The following is a 22931-nucleotide window of genomic DNA, read 5'->3' as shown; positions in this document are numbered from 1 at the left end:
GTTGTCAGCATCCTCTGTTGCGTGCCATTTGCTATGTAGCTCACTAGATCCCCCAGGTACTGGGAATGTTGCAGCTGAGAGCACCCATGATAGCATCATTGTGAGATTGAGGCTCTGAGCTCATTTACCTGCAGCAGACCAGCCATTTTAGGAAAAATTACTAGGGTCTGCCACAGTATAAACAAGTAAACATAGTGCCCCTGTTTAAAGTGCCAAAGGAGGATGTGGAGTTATGGCCAGAGATGCTGAGTTTGGAACTGGGGAACCAGGTTTAAGTCTTGACATCAGCTCAACATCCTGTAATTCTGGGCAAACCAAGAATTCTCCCACTGCCTGAAAAGAGAGTGTGACCTTGTGCAATCTAACTGTTGCTCATGTGAAATGCGCCAATACCTTTTGGGTCGAGTTTGTGCTGTATAAAACTGCAAAAAAAAAACCTCCCCATTTATATTTGGAGAAGATTCTTTGTATGTGATATTGTATTCTTTAAAAATAAATGTGAAGGTTTTCCTGAGCGTGCTGCTGATCAAAAATAGGATCCTACAACTTCAACAGATTCCCAAGACACCTGGGCGAAGGAGCCCTACAATGGCAAGTCCTTCACTGCAGTTGAAATACTTGACTTTTTAGTGATGTTTCAAAGAGTTTGAGAATTTTAAAAATCTAATATTGCAAATATCGCCAAATTCATGATTTGTTAATTATTTTATGTTTCTAACCCATTACATTTCATTGAAATGCACAGTTGTTTTCTGGAATGTACCAAGTTCAAGTGAAACTGCGGATTGCGACCTCCCCCTCCTGGGGATTGGGAACAGGTTCTTCTTTGAGATAGACGGGGAAGATCTGGAAGTAGAATTGTTTGTCGAGTACTGAGGATGGAAATGCACATAGCCAGGAGATCTAGGTGCTGATGCAGATTCCAGAATACCTACCTTAGAGGTGAACCCTTCGGGGTGGCAATGCCGTAGCCCTTGGAATCCAAGTTACCTCCCACCTTCATTGTGTCGCAGGGTTTCCTCTGCTCGATGTACTCGTTCATGGTTGACTCCAGCAAGTAGGCATACTTGCCCTTGGACTTCCTCACCCGGTTCATCCCCTCTTCGGTGGTCTTCACAAAGACCGAGGGCTCAGCAGACCTCATGTAGGTCCACATCTTCTCAAACACTGCAATTTTTGATCTCTGCAAGCAACAAATAAGAAAACAATGTGAAGATGTCAGAATTTGTAAGGATGAAAAAGAGTTTAGGGTTAAAACATCTCAGTGGAAATCCAGCTGCGTAGTTAAGGCAGATACTTGTATCCAGCCAAAAGTTCATTCCCTAAGAAATATTGATCTGCATGCATTTTAGGGCCAAGATGTTGACTTGACACGCTTCCATGAAAATCAGCCCTTATGGTTAGCAATGAAGCACAACTTGTCACAACATTTGGAAAATTAAGGCGATAAGAAATAGAAACAAGCGTTAAATAGCAGATCTTTCTGTTCAATTCCTGTTTGTAACCTCAGATGGGCTAGGTACTGGCCTGTTTGTATGTAGCGTGCACTGTGCAAAAACTATTTATTTTAAATTTAGCAGCAATGATATGAGGTGTTTCTGTTGGTGGATGGAATTACAATGAGAATACTTTTACAATGAAAGTAAAATGAATGTAACGAACTGGCACAAGGGAGGAGTCATAGAAGCAGCACGGACAAATAATTGAAAAATAGTCCGGGGGCAGTTTAAGGAGAGCGAAAGCACTGAAAAAGCAAGAATACAACTGGAAATTAGGAGGTCTGTGGTGCAAATAATATGAAAAGAAGCGAGCATTCTTGCACTTTAAGCTGCCCTTCATCATCATTCTTTATTTTTCTTCTGGGCTTTATATCTCATTAGACCCCTTCCCTATTTGTGTGTGTGGAAATAGAAAAGGGACTCAGGACGCACTGCTCCCCTCTATGTTGGCAACTACCTTCCGTCAGACGAGGTTGCAGGTGCCGCCTGCATCTTTAAAGTTCGGCTGGTGCAAACACACCATCCATCGACAACGCATCAGCTCATAACAGGTTTCCATATTGAATAACGAAATCGTTCGAAATGTAGGTAACTAATCATAATTGATTATCGCATCTTTTTTTGTTGTTATAACGCTCGTCTGCAAAATCTCTTTTTTAAAGTAGATATTGATATACTTGTTGCCAATACATTTACAAAATCAACAGTGTTTGTCAATGCCTGATAATTTGTGAGATTACTCAAAAGAGGGAGCGAATAGCACGATTCTGTAAATGATACGAATGTAATGCTCAGGTTCTATGGAGAAATAAGGAGAAAGCCTCATCGAGGAATGCTCAGTTTCAACTAATAACAGATCTTAAAGGAAATAGAAATTTTGTGTAAGTAGATCATAATTTTAGGCGAGTGAGTATTTAGGATATTGAATGGAAGTAGGAAACCGTTTATTATGAGCCGAATAGTTGTCTAAATGAGCATTTAACAGACATCAAATAAATAGGGCATTTGAGCGAAACACTGGGTGAGTTTGTCATGCTGGAGCCTTTACGAATCAAAAGGTACGCTTATAATAGACAAGAAAGTGCCCGGGATAACAGAAAAAAATGTGTGGGTCCGGAATCACCCATTTTAGATGCCATTGTCCACATGCAAAGTATACACGTGAAGTCTGATTTTCTCTGGAGATATATTTAGAAACTACAGCATCCCTGCACGAGTCACAATGTAGTTGTAATTATGCGTCAGTAAAAGTAATTTTGTGCAGTGAGAATGCACAGTTGAGAATGTTCCCAATTCACAAACCCACATAGCGGTGCAGCTAAAAAGCTGCACCAGTCAGTTTTCCAGGGATACTACTGGGATAGTGAAGCAACCTTCTTAAATATTGCTATTTCCCCAACTCCGTGTTGTCAACATAGAACAATGTTGCATTAAGGAAAGGCACCCATGTTCAATTCAACATTTTCTTTTTCTATTGTTTTCCCTCCACAGTGAGAACATGTTTTTCCTCAAGAGAAACCCCTCCCCTCACAATCCGATGAAATTAGGAGTATTTCGTTCCCCTCCACACAGTGGAAAGGGATTTAGTCCAGCCTTTTCTGGGAACAACTCCATGACCATTTCGAGGATGGTTAAGGGTCAGAAGAGAATTAGAGAAATCCAAAAAACTGATGTGTATTTTCAATGCAGTCACAGGTAAATCACGCTTGATCTGCCATCTCCCTTCCTCTTGCATGTCAGTTACTCTTGTGTCATTGTATGCAGTCCTGCTGTACAATTCAATTTGGAGTACATGGATTTAGACCAGCTAAGTATCCTTTTGTGAACACCCATCAGCTTTAAATCCAGCTAATTTCATCTTTGAACATGCATTTAGAGTAGAAAATGCCTTTGAGAGTTGGACAACTTGATATTACAGATGAAGGGTTTTCTTATAGGGCAAGGAGGCTTGAATCCATGACAGAATGTCAGGACAATCATTGGATCGATGCATACATTCTTTATAGATACACTGTATGTAAAGGAATCTTACATGAATATCCAGAACATCTAACAAGAATCTGTCACTGTTGCCAATGTTGGCGATCCTTGCTATAGAGGGTAGAATGAAGCATTCGGTGATGTGCATTCTGGGAGCCCTCAATCGGTACATGTCATGTAAAACCTTTTAGAGAAATATCTACTCAACTTCTCTCTCATGCCCACTAACACTGTGTGCATTTTGGATTTTGAAACCGTGGTCAAACATTTATCAAGAGTTATCCTACCACAAATGTGTGCGTATCATAGATGAAGTGGTCAGGATCCAGTCCAGATTTTCCACTTAAACAAACTGAAAATAGATGAATATCACATGGATATCCTGAAAATCAGACTTGCATATGGCCTTTATGGTTTTATGTGTGACATCCCTGACCTACAGTTTCTCACATCACAGAATTATAAAATTCCTGCCATAACAGTTTCATCAGTGGCTGAAGCACACCATCAAAATGCGGTCTATAGAAACACATAGGTAATTCTATGACAATCAGTCATCTTATAGATGAATGAATGAGAACTCAAAGATAAACGTAAGTTGATCATTACAGCAATACAGACATTTCCTGGCAAGATGGTTTTCCATGTAAAGATGCTATCAAACAGCCTTAGCGATCTTACTAGGGTAGTACTACCCACTGCGTGCTTCTAATCAGTCTTCCTCTAATTAATACAGGTGCCCACCCCAAAAATACCATTCAATTTTCTACAGAAAGAGGCACTGGTGGTGCTCTTTGTCATTTGTAGTGAATCTACCAAAAAATGTCAACATGTTCTGTCATCTGCATACAACCCAGAATTTAGCAATGCAAATGACAAATTGGTACGTGTTTGCCATATAATTCAGTATTTTCCATTTCAGAGAGGGCCTACCAGGCTCTAAAATGGCTCACCTTATCAGTGCATCAATTATATATGTTAAAAAAGTTATATTTTAATCTGGGTTTTAGGGTAAAAAATCAGGAATTATGTACTATAAAAATTGAGAAATAAATGCAAACATTCAGAAGGAAGAGACTTATGTGTGACCTCCTGGGAGAACACGACACTGGCTGAAGCCTGCACCATCCCCTGTGTGAGAATATAATGAAACCTGAAGAAGGTACTCAATAGGCTGGACTTTTAATAGGATGCCACATCATATTCTGAGGTGGCTTGCCCTCTCAGGTGGTCAAAGCTCATACTCTGATAAGTCAGGAGGGCTAGGCAGTTTGGTACCTGAAACTCACCACTTAAGTGTGAATAACTCTCCCCCAAAGACACCAGTCTGTGGAAAAACTCTCTCTATTCATCAGCCCATATCTTTTGATGACTTGTCTTTCAATGCATATATGAGAAACTCATGAAGAAAATATACATTAGGTGTTGATCATTTTCATTTTATAGAGTCTTCCGGGCCTCATAGGCTATGCTCAGTTTTACTGTGTAACCCTCACCTGTAACTACAGGGCATTGTGGACACTGTCTCCACTCCAGAACTTGCACCTACAAATCACTGCGTTCAGGTGCGTTAGTCTAATTAGTTCAATGTTAACAGCAGAATAAGCCTACAACAGCCAGATTGCCTTAGGGTATTGGACTCATATCCTGGATTGGAAATAGTGTCCAAAATGACATGGGGGAAGGATGTCCCCCCACTAGCGCCACTTTACTATTTTAACAGGTATACATTTACCAAAGCTACAAACTCAGAAGGATTCGGAATGCACTAAACAAACTCAAAATGCCCATCATTTTTGTAAATCTTAGAGTAGAGCACTGTGAAATGGCTCATCTGTGGCACAGCAATGGTATTTATGACAACCCCCATCCACTGCTCAATTTGATCGGGTGGTTGCCATTGGGGGACCTCGGCACTTATTTTTAGAGAGCAGCACATATTTTTTCATATCAAATATTTGCAGAGTGCAAGAGAAGGAAAAAACACAGATTGAAAAGATGGAAGAAGAAAAAGGTGGCAAAACCGCAACAAACAGAAGGCAGTACCTGCAAGAGCAAGGAAAGGGACGCGGAGTGTCTGGTAGTGGACAAAACACTACAAGCCTTAGTATGAGGTGCGACAATGTTTAACTGTACCGGCTGCTGGCTTTTGAGCAGAGCTTTGGGCACCAGTACTCTTTCATTCACAAACTAAGCACTGTCCCTATCTGGTTTACTGCTGACTCTACTAGTCACAAACAGCAATGTCATAGTTTCTCTGGCACAATCATGCCTGGTTGGCAGAATTACATGACCTACAGAAGGGTATTAGACGTGTTTTCTCCCTCACTTCTAGCTGACTCAACTCTTGGCACTTAATTTGGGCTTTTATTTATACAAACACACACTATTTCCTTTTGACCTTCGAGTAGAGCAATTTATACTCCATCCTTTACACGTCATCATTGTGCAATTACACATTTATATTCAACATTATATCCACGGTGTGCTTAATCATATTAACATGTGTGAAGCATTTAAATGCATTAACCAAATGTAACCACTGCAAACACCAAAAGATATCTACACGTGTGCACCAATGTTCATTTAAAATGATTACCTGTATTCATTATTCACGTTTAATTTTTACACTTCTAGTTATGCTTTGTATATGTAAACAGGTATTCTTTTATTCACGTTTTGCATTTATTCCAAAAGTTACACATGTGCATGTCTAACCATATATTTGAAATGCACATTAAATGCTAATTTAAAGTTAGTCTGACTACAGGCCTCATTTTAAAGTATACTTGGCTTGGTAAGCATGCTTTTTCCTTTGCAGGAGCATTCTCATGATTTCATTGGCTTTTGAAAGCAGTATTGCTGTATGAATTAGTTTACTGATAGTAAGGCCTTAGAAGAGAGATCTTGGCAAAGAACATGATTACCTAACAAGCAGATGAAGCCTCCTACTCATTGTGCAACAGGAATGAGAGCTGCCCAAGGTTGTAGTAACTAAGTTTCGGTGGGATGGGAAACCTAGGTGATATTGCAAATGCATATCACAAGAAGTGAATTTATTGGTTCCTGGTGGTGTGGGAAGATAAATTAATGTTGCTGACGTGTCTGTCGTTTTAACTAATGATCACACAGTTAGTAGTTAGAGCATATTCCCTTTGACTTCGAGGGGTTGAGACCTCTCAGCTTCCCTTTATTCATGCAAATGGGAAGCTGTATACTAAACACATATTCCCTTTTCTTTGGAGACTCTACTGAAGTCTTCCCTAGGCTGACGCCTTCTCGCATTTTCTAAATTTTCTGAGACCCTACTCTAAAATCATCCTAATTCCTTAGTTAGAGTTATGATTAGGTAAACTTAGAATTATTCGATGTTTAGGAGAGAGAACCCTAGTTTCTTTATGAAACACCTATCCTTAATGTTCAGTTTCTGTATTGCAGTGGCTGTTACTGTGCTTTACCTTATTGTACTGTGACTGAATTTACAGAGATGTGTCAGCTTGCCAGCTATATTGTTGTAACTTTTGAATATATTTCTGGCATCTCTGTATACTGGACTGATCAATTACTTGAAATAAATCTTTTTAATCACAGCCACTGATTCCGGATCCCTATTGTGGTGCCACATTGACTTCACAGGATTGAAATGTATTATTGATGTCGACTCCTTTTTACGCTTCATGTCAACTTAACAAAGGCCCATACGACCAATGGGTAAAAAATCGGTGATGACTTCTCTAAGAAACTGCGGTTTACCTCCCTATGCGCTCTCACCCTGATTCTTGCTTCATATAGAGAAACTGGTGGACACTTTGGTCTCTTACTTATTACACACTTTTACCACTAGTTGTGGTCCTTGCCTCAGGCATTTTATGGGACACTTGTCGTGGCCATCATTTCTGAAAGGCACACAAGCTGTGGTCTTCACTTCCGCCAAAAAACGTACTAGACAGTTAACATGGTCTCATTACTTAGAGACACACTATTGCCAATTTCTCATGTTTCGTTTCTCATTTCATACACTTGTGTCCCATGCTTTTTACAGATACTGTAGGACAACTATGGTCCCAGACACACCTTTGCACATGTGATGTGGCACCTGCTTAAAGGCAGATACATTATTCTTCACTTTCTGTAGCCATCGGTTCTCACAAACATTAATAGGCACTTGTTATGGTGTTTATGTGCCACAGAGACATTACTGGGAACTTGTCATAGCTCTCAATTCTTTTAGGCACATTATATGATGCCTATCATTGCTTTCTATTAATTCAGGCACAGTATTGGGGACGTGTTAAGGCCCTCAATCTATAAAGCAACATTATTAAATACTTGACAGCCCTCTTAATTTTTGCAGGCACATTATTGGATTTGTTTTGTGGCCCTCAAACACATTCCTGGACGCATCTTCCTGACACAATGCAGTATACGACAATGACTCCTACTCTGAAGAACTCTTTGGTGGATCCAGCATCCAGCGTCCCATAGGTAATCTCTGTTTGCTTGGCCAGGTCATCAGCGCTCTCGATAGGGGACACCATCCTCTCCACCGTCAGGAAAGCTGCCAGGTTGGCTGTGTATGAAGAGATGATGATGAGTGTGAAGAACCACCAGACGCCACCAACGATGCGCCCTGAGAGGGACCTGAGGGGAGATAAAGGGAGAGTGTGAAAGTGAGGGAGATGAAATAGAGATATGAAAAGCAGGAATACCAGGTGAGTAATATGAGTGGACTGTGCAGCATAAGGACATCCTTTTTATGTGGTCTTTGAAGTGAGTCAGAATAAATCTAATTTTCAACCGTGGTTATATGTTACTTGGTCTTCCACAGGCATGTGAACTGTAGACCAGGGAAAACGAACAGGGATTACATAGATCTTCTAAGGGGCATAGTTCAAAGGAGTGTTTTAGTATGCAGATTACCCCGGATCCCACCAGATATTCTTGCAGGGTCATTTGTATTACATATGACTCTCACCGAGCTCTTAGAAGTCACAATCACACTGAAATATATTTATACGTTTTTATTTAAAATATACCTAGACATTAAGAAATGCATTGCCGGTATATTAATCATACAGTAGCACAGACAATTATTAGAAACATAAACAGTGCCTAACCTTTTATTCTGAGAGCCTGCATCTAACTTGCTGTCACAATGCTAAAACTGTAAATATTACATTCCCTTCATACCTCGTCTTAAGTCAGGTACCACGCTGGTGCCCAATAAATGCCAAATAACTGCTGGAGTGTCACGAGAATCATGATGTGGGGGCATTCCGTTCCTCCAAATTGTTGTGTCACACGAAAGCCATTTCTACGGAGTGCCCTATTCCCCACAAAGCACCACCAGGGCACAATCTATAAACAACAAACCACTGCTGGGAAGTGACCTTTTCATAACAAAGCAATAGCCAGGGCATGAAATAACAAGGGACTCCCAGGAAGTGAGTTGCTCATAACAAAGAACTGCCACACAGTGTCCAAAAATAGCAAAACTCTCTCATAGAGTGCCCAAAATAAAGCACTGCCAGGAAGCGTCCTTGAAAATAACAAAGCAACATCAGGGTGTGAGATAACCCACTGCCATGAAGTGGCCTCTTCATAACCAATCCAAAATCTTTTTTCGGCAAATCTAGCCATCAATAATCATAAAAAAACAAGCAAGTACATGCATTAAAAATCAGATTAAAAGGAAGAGGAGAATAAAATCCATGGCATATGATGTATAGTAAAATACGTTAAAACATGCGAAAAGGTAACACAGCATTGTGGAGAAGTGTGGCTCAATGGTTAGAGCAGCAGACCCTGAAGCAGAGATCTGGCTCAAGACCAGGGTTCAAGTCCCACTTCAGCAAGTCTTGGGCTCAATTCCCCTTGACCAGATAATTCTCACCTCAGTGCCTAATCTAATTCATGGGTCCCACTCTGCAACTCTGGGCAATAGCTTGCTTAATCTCCACAACAGCCCCAACAGCGCTTGGATGCCTGGCTTCACCCTGGGGGTGCTCAGGAGTGGGCGCCTCACAGGGAAATGCCAGGAGGGGTTCCATAGCAGTATGAGTACAGCACCTTGAGACCCTAACGGGTGAGTAGTGCGCTATACAAATGCTAATTTACATTTACATAATATTATGTGCAATAGAGTTACCACTTCATTACAACTCATTGCCAGGGCATAAAAAAACAAGGCACTTGCAGAAAGTGACCCAGTGCTTAATTTGATCCGGTGGTTTCCCGTGCTTAACAGAGGCGCCTAATTGTCAGAATTGCACCAATGACAGTATGCCACTTGGTGGAGTTGTTTGTACAACTTACAGATGAGCACAGCACCAGTTGTTTATTAATTCAATATAAATAAAAAATGACTAATACCTGCTGCCCAAGCCATTGTCATAGCATTGGGTGGCGTGGAAGAGTCTGATTTATGACATTTGTAGGAGTGTTAGCATTTGTACTTGCACTGTCACTCGAAGCACAGGTAGGGGACATGGATGGTGCAAGCTGCATTGGACACCCGAGGAAAGCCCCGGCACTTATTATATTACAAATCAAACACTAAAGTGACCTGTCCGTAACAAAGCACTGCTACAGAGATTCAACAAATAGCAAATCACTCTTATGGAGCGCCCAGCCCAAAACAAAACACTGCCAAGAAGTGTCCGTGAAAATTACAAAGCATTACCAGGAGGTGATTGGTAAATAACACATCGCTTCTGGGCATTGTTCTAATTTTAACATCGCATAGCTGTGGAATGTCATATTCTTAAAAACAGCACATGCAGAGAATTTCCTGTAAATAACAAATAACTGCCACGGACTGTCCTAGTCACAAATAATATATGCAAGCAAGTATTGTATTAATGAGAAAGACGCCAGGCAACGTCCCATAAATAAGAGACCACTGCAGACCACTGCTAATGAGTGTCCTGTCCACCACAAGGACTACTAGGGAATGCACTGTAAATAACAAAGTACTTTCAGGACTTGTTTCATACCTTATACAGTGCTGCCAGGCAGTCCACTGAAAACAATCAAGCATTGTTAGGAAGTGCACTGTAAATAACAAAACAGTGCCATAAATTGCTCCATGCATAATCAATAACAGCAAGGCATTGGCGTGTAAATAACAAGCCATCATCAGAGAGCATCCCGTTTATAACACTCTCTTGCAGTAGTCCAAACATGAAATTATAACTACAAGGCCCCTTGACTGAGGTACATTGAATGAGTTGAGATTAGAAGGAAGCATAATGTGGAAGACACTTCTGGAGAAATCATGACGTGTGATGTCAACTTAGTTCAGCATCAATCAATCAGTGCTTAATTTGAGCCAGTGTTTCCTGGTACTCAGCATCAGCACTTAATTGTCAACAACGGCTATTATGACAGCCTGCAACATGGTGGTGCTGTTGCTCTACTTTTGAGATGAGCACAATAAAAGTTTATTAATTCAATATACATTAAAAGTGACTAATACCTGCCACCCAAGCCATTTTAAAATCTTTCTAGTCTGAAAAGTCCCATTTGTAAGAGTGTGACAGTTAGTAGTCGCGTTGGCACTGTCATTGGCAGCGCTTTCAGGGGCAACAAGTTGTGCAAGCTGCAGTGGCCTCTGACAAAGGTCATGTCAAATATTTCTTTTTACAAACTAAGCACTGAGTCAAACGTTACACACTACTCCCTGTGATGCCACCTTTAACAAGAAATGCAAAAGATACCTTTGTTAGGATTATGAATGCTGCAACACGTGACTCACACTTAGACGAAGATCATGTTGGTTTTAATGTTTTTTTCTTTATTTTGTTTAATCCTGGTTCTAGGCGATTGATCGAACTTGTCCTCTTGTAAAGTGCACTGATGTCCTTGGGCTCTGCTTATGCAATATAAACAGTAACTAAATAAAGGAATAAATTACTTGGATGTTTTACAATTTGGGGGTTGTTTGAGAATGGTGTGACCAATGGAAGACACAGAGTTGAAAACGACTGTGGTGGTATCTCCAGGGCCAGAAGAATAATCTCCATTTTAACCGCTTGGAGACAAAGTGTCTGATGCACGAAGATTTTGCTGTGACTAGAGCTAGGCTGGGAGCCAAAAGCAGATGTGGCAAAAATGTTTCAAACAAGCCTGCTCTCTTTCTCTCTTTCTCTCTCTCTCTCTCTCTTTCTCTCTCTCTCTCTCTCTCGCTCTCTCTCTCTGTCTGATGGCATAAGCTGGGGGGTGGAAGGGTGGGGGGCGGCTGAGAAGAATGACACAGGAGGCCCTGGGCCTTCAAAAACGGACTTCCAATGGCTCCAGGTTCCTGGAGAAATGCCTGATGGTTGTGACTTACCTGGCTTGCTTGAGTAAGCCAGGAGAGTAAAGTGCACCTTTTCATAGCAATTTCTTTTTAAATGGGACCCATTGTGTGCATTCATTTTCAGCGCGTCTCACTAAAACAAAACACTAGTAGGGAGCGTCAGATAAGTAAGAAAGCAGTCGTATTCACTAAAATCACTACCAGAGAATCCCCGTGAAAACAATCAAAACCAGTCGGTGTGCTTTTTTCCAAAATATACCAAGTGTTACATTGAAATAAAAGACCTGACAGAGAGTGTCCTTCAAATGTTAAAACAGTTACAGATAAAAACCAATAAATACCATAACAAGGGATAACCCTATAAACATCGTAGAAGTGCCATTTGGTGTTCTATAAATGAAAAACACAGCCTGTGGGTGTCCTGTAAATAAAACACACTGCCAAAGAGTGCCAGATAAGTCCCAAAACCATCAGGGAAAGTACTGTAAATAACAAAATACTGAAAGGAGGTGCCCTATAAATAACACAACAGTGTTAGGAAGTGCCCTCTTCACCTCTTCATCACAACAAGTGTCAAACAATAAAATACTGTCAATGAGTGTCCTCTTTATTACAGTGTACTGTCAGAGGGTAATCTATAAATAGCAAACTACTGTCAAGAGGTTTCCTCTTTTTTAAAAAGCACAGCCAGAGAGTGTACTTTAAATATCAAACTACTGTTAAGGAGTTTCCTATTTATTACAATGCACTGTCAGAGTGTAGTATAAATAACAAATTACTGTCAAAAAGTGTCATCTTTATTACACAACAATGCAGGAGAGTGTTAAAAAAATAACAAACTACTGTCTAGGAGTGCAATATTTATTACAAAGCACTGCCAGAGAGTGTTCTATAAATAACAAACTACTGTCAAGAGGTTTCCTCTTTATAAGAAAGCACTGCCAGAGAGTGTACTCTAACGAACAAACTATTGTCAATGAGTGTCCTTTTTATTACAAAGCTCTGCCAGAGATTGTACTCTAAAAAACAAACTACTGTTATGGAGATTCCACTTCAAATGAGAAGAAAATGTTGACGTTTCGGCCTGTGGTGGCAAACAGAGGTCTTCCAGACCATCATCAGGAGAAAATTAATTATAAAACAGTACGTGCAATCTCTCAAATCACACCATATATACCGCTGAAATGTCATCATTACCTACTCATTTGACAAGCTGAATTGAAAGTCCATGATATTGCTTGAACTGGGACTGAAAACCAGGCAATGATTGTACAGGAGTGTGTCATGAGAAGGGATATAAGCCCTTCCTGGATCTTCTATCAGGATTCAATCTTGTGTTCTAGGGGGGGTTATATACAGTGTTATTGTTTATGAGATGGACTGTCGTTGGATTTGTCGTACATTTTTTTGAACTTCCTGAATCCTATTGAGTAATATATTGGATTTTAAAGGTATGGAGTTGTTTATTCATTAATTGAAGACTGGATCATATGTACACATACTATATCTAAACAATTCCTCTAGGAGCATTTTTAAGTGAGACATTGTCTGTACCCAGTTCCTAGGGGAATACTGGGTTGCCCCTAAGTGTGTTCAACTTTGTTACACAGCACTGCCAGAGAGTGTCCTGTAAACTACAAAACACAGCAAGGGAATGGTCTATAAATAATAAAACACTGTAGAGGGCGCACTACAAATAGCAAAAGAACTACTAGGGAGTGCACTAGAAACAACGATGCACGGAAAGGTGATATCCTATAAACAGTCTGGGAGTGGTGAGGAGTGTCCTAAAAATGAAATCAACACTGTCAAGGAGTGCCCTCTTTTTTTTACAAAGGCTGGACAGAGAATAGCCCGTAAATAGCAAAGTATTGAAAGTGAGTGAAAATTAAGGCAACTCATGCCTCAAACAGAATAGTATTAGTGTGTTGAAGTATGGTAGCATTACTCAAATTAGTGGAACTAGGTTTATCACTGTAAATTGGGTGAAGGGCCTTAAGTGCTTTGACTTGGAAGCCTCTGATTAGGGTCATAATCCACCAAGAACATTTACAGCAATACAGAGCACTGTTTGTAACAAAGCACTGACCTGAAAAGCTCAATGTTCATAACCAATCACTCTCACTAAACTACTGTGTTCATAGCAAATTAATTCAACAGGAGCTCTCTTCATAATAAAGAACTGTCCCTGAGCCCTCTATCAATGAAAAACTGCCTTAGACCACAAAGCACTGCTGCAAGATACTAAATATTCATACAATGTACTGCACCTGACTGATAATGTCAGAATAGTAATGAGGGGAAGCAACAACACGAGGATGCTAAAGAAAAGCTATAAAATTACTTAGGGACTGATTTAGAGTTTGGGAGGGAGAAAACTGAAGAACAGCCCTCCTCATTTACATTTGGGTGGACTTTAAATATGTCAACGGCAGAGATAACTCTGTCTCCATTGCTGACATACTCCTCCAATAGGACAACAGAGTAAGCTCTGCCTGAGGTTCGACCATTCAACTGTCTGCCTAATTTAGAGTGGGTGGTCAAATGGCCAGTTTGTATTTTCATTTTGCCCTGTACAAAATGGTGAAATGATCCCCACACTATGGGAGAAAGCTTCCCTGGTGTGGGTTCCTTGGTTTTGTTTAAAAAAAAAAGTTTGACAGACAGAATGGTCGTTACTTTTCATCAAACTTTTAACTTATTGACAGGAACTGGGATGATAGTGGTGCCTATCAATGAGTAGAGTTGTTTGCTGGGCTGGTGAACATTTCAAAATTGGGAATATGGGTACTCCAAACTTTAAATCAGGATCAAAATCATCAAATCCAGTACTGATAACTGGGACCAAAGATACTGGTCCAGCTCGAAAGAATGTCTGATTAAGACGACGCCTGAACTTAAACTAATTAGCACAATTCATACTACCACTCTAATAAAGAAACCCACATACAAGCTACCATCCCCAAATATAAATGGGTTACAGAGGGAATCTCGAACACATTAAAAGTAGCAACCACTATTACATAGCAGGGAATAAATCGATAAACATTGACCACTAAAAAGAGGTACTTTCTGGATGTGCTGAATGTGTTCCTCAATGAAGAAAAACTTATATAGATATGATAATAATAAGGATAATGAAAATACTGCTACCAATATTACTACTACTAACAGTACTACTAGTACGTCTCCCACTGGAGTAATGCAATTTTGTGGCTGCAGAATTTTTAGCATAATTATGGATTTGCTGCATTTTCCACATAATCCATCATCTGCTGCATAATTTGCAGATTTTAACAAAAGTTAGTCAAGTTTCCAGCTCCAGCAAATCAAAAGCTACTAAAATTCAACAAGACTTGTGCAGCATGGTTTAATGCCCTTTACAATGGTCACCTTTATGTTTGTTAATGCTGTAGTTGGGTGTCTAATTAGTACTACTTGGGTGGAACGTTTGCCCTTGTAGTGATAAAGTGTATACAAAATATGACAAAATATTGAGGTACTATTGTCCCAAAATGCACCACTTTATGGTGTGTATTTTGATTTTTATTGCCACTTAATTTAGGCAACCACGTTGCCTAGCCTGGGCCCCCACAGCCATATAATTCCAGTGACCCTAAGTCTAATAATATTGGTACCCTGTTTTTCCCATGTAACTCAATGAGCTAAAAACTCATCAAGCTCAGTCTCACTCTAAACAAAGTCAGCCAGGACTCGCTCGTTGGGGCACAACAGAAGCAAAAAGAAAGCACACAACCCTTTAGAAACAGACTCCAAAGCCACATATTTCCTTTAAAATAAAAAGCTAGCCCACGTTGAAATCTGTTTTACTAAGATTGGTCTTGCACAGAATGCAAGTGCAGTGGAAAAAGAACGGAAGCAGAAAGTAAATGTAAAGGAAGAGAAAGATGGAAAATGGCCATAGGAACAGGAGAGAACTGCTGGACAGGAACAAGAGCTGAGACAAAACAGGCCAGCAGGGGAAATGATAGGGTTGGGGTAGACGAAAGATCAACAAATTAACAGGAAGAGCCTAGCCAAAGCCGAGCCAAGGATCTAGCTCAGATCCTAGAGCCCATGCATGAGCCGAGCCCTTAAAATATTGGATACGTAAATCATGAAACAAACATCACATAAAATATTATAAAGTCTCTTCAAAACTCAAACAAGTGTATTTCTTTGACATTGATAGGGCACATTATAGCACTGCACTGAAAAGTACTTACTAAAAGTGATAGTTTTGTACAACTGGTATTCAGAACTTACATATTTGAAAGTGCTTTCATATGTGATAATGAAGAAAAAGGATCACACAATGTAAACGGAGAAGCCGCTATTTATCCAAGTTTTCTGTTTCCACTTTTTACAAATTGTTCAGTAAATGGGTATCTACCTGTCTTTCCTAATACATTACACATGGTCACATGCATTACTTATAGGCATGGAGTGAATTTCTGATTTCCCAGAATCAAAAGATGTTGAGCCAACGCTGGGATAGAAGCTGGTTCCCCAGTGTCCAACTCTGTCCGTACCGCCACATCTTGGGTAGAGGTAGGGAGACAGACAGAAGCCACATAAATGTTTGGTTCGTTATGGGCTCATGGTTCCAACAGGACCTCAAACTGAACCAGAGCAAGGCTTCAGGCTCAAGCCTGGCTTGCGTTTTCAGTGGCTTGCCCACCTCTAGGATAGACACTGATGTCAGACACCTACTTTGAGCACAAGATATGTGATGAGGGAATGAGTACTACTGCAGTGTTTGAGTTACTCAATGAGCGAGAACTAGACAGTACCACATAGGAAAAAAGGAAGAAAATCAATGGGAACATGCAAGAGATACACTGGATGAGAGAGATGCACTGGATGAGAAAACATCTGTGCTTTTAAAATAGAGATAACTATGCAAGTACTATATCTGCTACAAAAACTATTATGATTAAACAAATATGAAGACTAAGGGCCTGATTACAACCTTGGCGGATGGGATACTCTGTCACAAACATAACGGATTTCCCGTCGGCCAAATTACAATTTCCATTATATCCTATGAAACTTGTAAAACAGCTGGCGGGAAATCCGTCACGTTTGTGGTGGAGTATCCCATCCACCAAAGTCGTATTCAGCCCTAATTCTGATATTACTAACAATAAAACATGGACAGAGCACATCCAAACAGCTGTTTGTGAAATTATGGGGTCTGCCGACTGGAGCAATAACCCCCAAAACTAGCACAATGATAAAATAGTGAAACTTAGGAAAATTGTAGCACATGTAGACTGCAGTCCTTTCACGTGTAACATGTTGAAATGGCTATCTTTTCTCTATGAATGTGTGCAGCAGTAATGTCAATCAGATCATATAAAACAGGAAGCTGACAGATTCTCCTGAAACTCCATGTGTATCTACGATTATTACGCCAAATCTTTTCTCACTGGATTAAATAAACAGTGAAACTGTCTGGAAAGTACTGGCCTCAGCATTATGGAGCAAATCAATGTGGGTGCCCTAGTTCTAAACATAGACAGATTTACTTGCAATTAAGGGCCATTTTTCCATGGAGAAAGTGGCGGCCTAGTTGAGTTGTCTTGTGTGTTGCCTTTTGGGCTTGGAAGAAGTTCTGGCATCAATGAGGCATCTTCTGATGCCAATTGAGGACCAAAAGATTTGTACCTTGTTGGTCTCAATGTGCCATTTGGGTTCCACACTATTTCTTGGGTCACAACCTGTGGAAATGCATGGGGTTATTGGACATCAGAAAATACCTTTGGGTGGTCTATCATCTTGGAGCAAGCACCTAAGCCACACCTTAGAATAAGCTTCAAGTCACACCACACTTCCATATGAAATTTCACAGGGGTTGGCTTTATCCCTAAACCTATTTGATAGTTATCCACCTTACTGTGGTCAATTAAGGGCTTTGGTTGTGGAATCTCAGATTAAAGTGGATGGTTTTCAGCTTCACCTGAAACACCGTGGCACTTTGGAACTAGATTAATAACTCAACCAAATTGTCGTAATAATTGTTTTTTCTTCATGCCATGATATTACCTTGTGAATGTTTAAAAAATTGAATTTTTGAAAGCCAGTACTATTCCCAGATAATAAGGCTGGCTGTCCAGTGAGGATCATCAACTGAAATTTAAAAAAACTCTTTGAAAAATCATAAAATTATGGAAGAGGGCAACTCAAAAATAATGGCACTGTTTTGGTATTTCTTTTTTTTATACATATAATCATTTTATTGGTATTTTGACAATTTAACAACTGATTCAGAACAGTACAGTAGACTTCTGTCTTTCTTATCCCACGTGATGTCAAGTTCAAATCAGCATCACTTTACTCCACACAGTAACTGTGGCATATTTCTTGGACTTAATTTTCCAGGTTGAGTCTTTATTCAAGAACTTGTGATGTTCCATTCACTTTCCCAAGACATGTTCATGTCTTCAAGGGCGTCCATAGCTCATTGATCTGTTTCTTCAATTTTCTACAAAGGTCAAGACCCGCTTACCATTTAGCCAAGACCGGGGCCTTGGTATCTCTCCCGTTGTTTGCTATACTTCTTTTGACTATTACCAGGCCCACAAATGTTTTCATACATCTATTTATGTCAAGCTAACCTAGCATATTTAGCACAGCTTAATATCTCTGCAGTACCAGAAAACTCTATACTGTTATCCTCAGGAGACTGGAGATGATTCTTTACCCATACGCCAAAGGCTTTCCCTGGTATAATGTAAGAGGTGAAGTTATTTAAATTGGATCAACCTAAATCGTGTTGAGATTGCTGTTTCCATAGGGGCTCTTAAAGTATTCTGCCAGTTTTCATCATCTATGGGACTCAGGTCTGATGCCCAGTCTTTCTTTACTTTGGGGAAAGTATCTAGTGTGTGACTAAAGGATAGTAATTACATTGTATCTTTTTGTTTGTAAGTGGTTTCAATTTAATTTTTACACCAAGGGGGCTAAATTCTGGGAGGTGGAGAAGGTATGGTGTCAATACATGTCTGCGCTGCAGGTTTTGGAAGAACTGGGACTTCAGAAGTCCAAAGTCCTCTTGTAGGGCTGAGAGTTTTTGAGTTGAGTGTTTCAGGTTACATTCCTCAGTATAGCAATACCTAGTGTGTCCAATCCAGTGAAACCCTTAAATCCTGCCACTTGTCCACTTGCCTATAATGCCAGCAGACGTACCACATACAAAAAATACATCAGGTCGCAATGCCCTATTGCCCATCTGTGGCATGCCGGATCTGTCCTGTTTTCAAAAATCTATACATTGATCACTGCCAAGTGGGATGCACAATTGTATGCATGGCGATGGCCAATGATTCATAGGCCACCGTTGAATGATGATTGCCATAATTTAGCAATGCTAACTCTTGGTGCCCTCTTGCACCACATAAAGAATCTGACAACTGAGGTTAGGCATCTAATCAATTGTGCTGGTAATATGTGGAGAAGTTTTGAAGGATACAGAATAGCCCGGGAAGAGAAACCATTTTGAAAATTGCTCATTAGAGATATTGGAAATTAAGTCCCGTGCAGAATATCTATTTTCAATGTCTCCATCTGTGGGCCTATATTGTCATCCTATGTCTCCAACCTTGGTCTTCTGATATATACATTCCCTAGAAATTAATCTCTTCTGATGTCCTTGGATTTAGTAAATGAGTGGCACAGTTCCACAAATCCCTCACTACTGCCACTGGCTTTATGTGTTATATTTCCCAATTGACCTGCATCTCTGTGAACATACCAAACTTTAAAAGCATTTGCACAACTTGTGGTCAGGATTTTTATGGATATCCCGTGTATATGAGATAGTCCACTGTGTACTACAACACCTTTTCTTCGACACCTCATCTTTGACCCCAGCTACCTATTTGAATGCTGTTACATATGGGTCTGATCTTAACAAAAACAATAGGTCAATAGCGATAGTGAATAGCAATTGTGAAAGGGCAGCACTTTCTAGTACCTTGTGCTATCGAGATGGGCTTTGACAAGACTTAGTGCATGTGCCAGTGGCCAGCGCTGAGCAGGGGTGTGTAAACAAGAGAACTAGGATCCAGTCTTAATCATTTTAAGAAGACAAATAAGTAGTTCCATTTCATCTTCTCAAATGCGATATTTCATATATACATCATTCATAGGCTATTGCCAATATGTCAGCCATTTACAGTCCATTCTGGTTTCATGGACAACAAAGAACAACTCAGTTTACAGGGTTCTTTGGGACTTTGGAAGGCTGCATTTCAAACTCAATTATAGGTAGTGACTGGTGGTCAATGTTTCACCTTCACAGGTTAAGGGCTAGGTTCTACCCAGTCTGATGGAACAAAGACCACACACACTTGTTAATGTATGTGGCATGCCCATGACCTCATGACACAGTGACAGGTAGGCTTGTTAGATGTAAGACCATGACAAGGTGTGTTAGTTTACGTGGACCTTAGCACCCAGCACACAGTAACAGTCGTATTGTACAGAAGCGTTATGTGTGTGTGATTTAAAAAAAACTAGGCAGATGTGTAATGTAAGTGTGTAAGAGTGTCCTGTGTTACAACACTGCTTCATCATATTTCAGAGACACTGAGTCCAAAAAGACATCTATGAGTTGGTCCCCTGGGGCGTGAAAAAGGTTTTCAATAGCAAGACTAGCACACAGCCACAAAGTAGTAACAGTCTGTGCATTAAGAAACCTCTTCAAATATCCTTACCACACTTACCAAGCACTCCAAAGAAACCAAATGTACACCCTCGGTGATCAGATCAATGCCGAAAATGGGAACTGTATCTAGTTTCTAGTAACAGTGTTCATGAAATGTATGCATGAAAGGAAGTCACCTATGGAACAATTGCTTACTTCGAAGGACGGGATAGTACACTTAAAAATATGAAACATTCTTATTTTGGAACCCTAGACTTGCATGTTTGCCTAGTACACATCACATAAGCTTAAATTGCTTATGTATATGCAGTGATTCATTTCTGAGAGAGTACTGGTGCCCGAAGCTCTGCTCAATTAAACGTTGGCTCAGCAAATATCAAGGCTGGTAGTTTTAAATCCACCTCATACCTCTTGAAGCCATTAGTCCACCTTATCAATCTGTGCTTTTTCTGTCTCTTATACTCTCTACAATATCTGCCGTGGCAAAAAGTATCTGCCCCCAAACATAAGTGCAGCTAGCCTCTACCGGCAACCACTGGCTCAATATGGATACAACATTGCAGTGACCTGCAGCAACATCGTTGGTACAAAATAATGCGTCAGAGGACCAGTGACGGCTGGTAACTTTAGGAGGGAGAGGGGAGGGTGGAACAAGAGGCACGCATGCACACTCACATCCATTCACAACACTCATCATCAAATATTCGAACATACACGCATGCTCTCACGCACCAAACATTCATTTTAAAAAACACACACACTTACTGCGGAGGTCCCAGGAGGGTTGGGACTGCTGCCTTCCCTCACTGGTTAACCAAAGGTCAGCTGTTATGATGTGGCTCGCGGCTACGATGTGCGATCGTTGCCGCGAGCCTAGAATGTTAGCGGTGATTCTTCCGCCCGGCAGTTGCTTGCTGACCGGGGAAGAAGACACCGCGTTAGAGGAGAGCTCCGTGAATAAAAGCTTACCGCATTACTACGACGCTGTTTCCTGCCGTCATTACACTTTTGGCGACGAGGATGTCAGCAAGCAGATTGCTTTCCTCTTAACGCGGATGCCGCGAACGTTGCATTGTGATCCGCTTTTGTTGTGGGATCAAAGACGCGGTATAACGAGTGGCGTTTATGCCTTCCCAGCGATAGTTTAATCAACGAGAGTATTTATAAGTTGCAGTCCGGCTGGGATTTGGCGACACGACTGCATCGGCCTCGGTAATGTCAGCGCTGTTGATTTGCTGTCATGGCAACGTCGCGTTGACGTCATAGAAAACTGGTGGCGGCCATCTTAGAGAGTTGGGAATACTCTCTTTCAATTGCTTTGCGCATACGTCGAAGTACTATGTGTTGTGGCGGCCATCTTAGAGTGTTGGGAAAACTTCAATCAAAATAGATTTTGGCCACGACGAACTGCATGGACAAGTATCTTCTACGGTGATAGGCACACCTGTTACCTGCTGTTTGCTACATTGTGTTATTCTGGAAAATACCTGGAACATTGATTTGGGTGTTTTTTTTTTGAGTTTCTTTGGAACGTACCGTCAAATTTGTGTTTTACAGAGACTGAGCACAGGTTCACACAATGGAAATGTCAACCGCTGCTGTGCACTCTCCACCTTTATTTTTGGTGCAATCTGGAAATCCGCCAATACTTTGGGAGGAGTGGATAGACATATTCGATAATTACCTTGAAGCCTTAGACGGGTTAGGATTCTCGTCAAGTAGGAAAAAAGCTATCTTACTTAGTTCCCTAGGCAATGAAGGTCAGCATGTCTTCAAGTACTTGCCTAAAGCTGTTGATCAGTCTGGTCAACCCATAGATGATGTATTTTTAGAAGCAAGGCGGAGACTAGAAATAAGGTTTGCCAAGACTGAGAATGTAGTCATGCAAAGATTTAAGTTTTACACACAACCTCAAAGGGATGGTGAATCTGTGGACGAGTTTGTCACTCGTTTAAGAGAGCTTTCAATCAAATGCAGATTTGGGGCGATGACAGAGGAGTTGATTCAGGACCAGCTCATAGTGCAGTGTAGGAGTAAGAAAATGCAGGAAAGATTGTGGGCAGCGAAGGATCCCAAGCTGAAGGATGCTATAGAAATTGCGAAGGTGGTTGAGGAGTCAGAGTTTTGTATGAAACAAATGGAGAGGAGAGAAGTTAAGGCTTCTGAAGAGGTATCTTCTGTTCAGGGTGATGTGGCTGTGACGAGTAAATCATCCTGGGAAAGACCTAGTGGATCTAAAAATGGGAGGTGCAACAAGTGTGGGAGCAGGTACCATACCTCTGAGTCCAAGAATTGCTTTGCCCTAGGGAAAGAGTGCCGAAGGTGCGGGCGCAAGGGGCATTTTGCGAGGGTATGTAGGGAAAAAGAGTATTCAAAGGGAAAAGTGGCCATGGTTGGTGATGTCTCAGGCGAAGTGACCGTTGGTGATAAATTCGGAAGGGTGTTGTGTGTTTCTGGGTTGGATGTAGCAGGGGTGAGAGCA

The 22931-nt window shown here is 40.8% G+C and overlaps 1 protein-coding gene across 5 annotated transcripts in view; it reads right to left on the bottom strand.

The window, feature by feature from the left end:
* Positions 1–22931, bottom strand: part of GRIA1 (glutamate ionotropic receptor AMPA type subunit 1) — a 401004-nt gene that overhangs the window by 44484 nt on the left and 333589 nt on the right. For all 5 annotated transcript variants that reach the window (XR_011194162.1, XM_069199598.1, XM_069199601.1 and 2 more), the window contains exons 12-13: positions 7922–8120; positions 936–1183 (exon numbers count right to left, since the gene is read on the bottom strand). Coding sequence is in view for 4 of the 5 variants with exons in the window: in XM_069199598.1 (XP_069055699.1) it covers positions 936–1183; positions 7922–8120 (447 nt within the window). In the remaining variant the exon portion in view is untranslated. The remainder of the gene's footprint in view (positions 1–935; positions 1184–7921; positions 8121–22931) is intronic.

This window comes from Pleurodeles waltl, chromosome 7, assembly GCF_031143425.1.
Source record: "Pleurodeles waltl isolate 20211129_DDA chromosome 7, aPleWal1.hap1.20221129, whole genome shotgun sequence".
Lineage (NCBI taxonomy): Eukaryota > Metazoa > Chordata > Amphibia > Caudata > Salamandridae > Pleurodeles > Pleurodeles waltl.
This window is presented reverse-complemented; position numbering and strand designations above follow the sequence as displayed.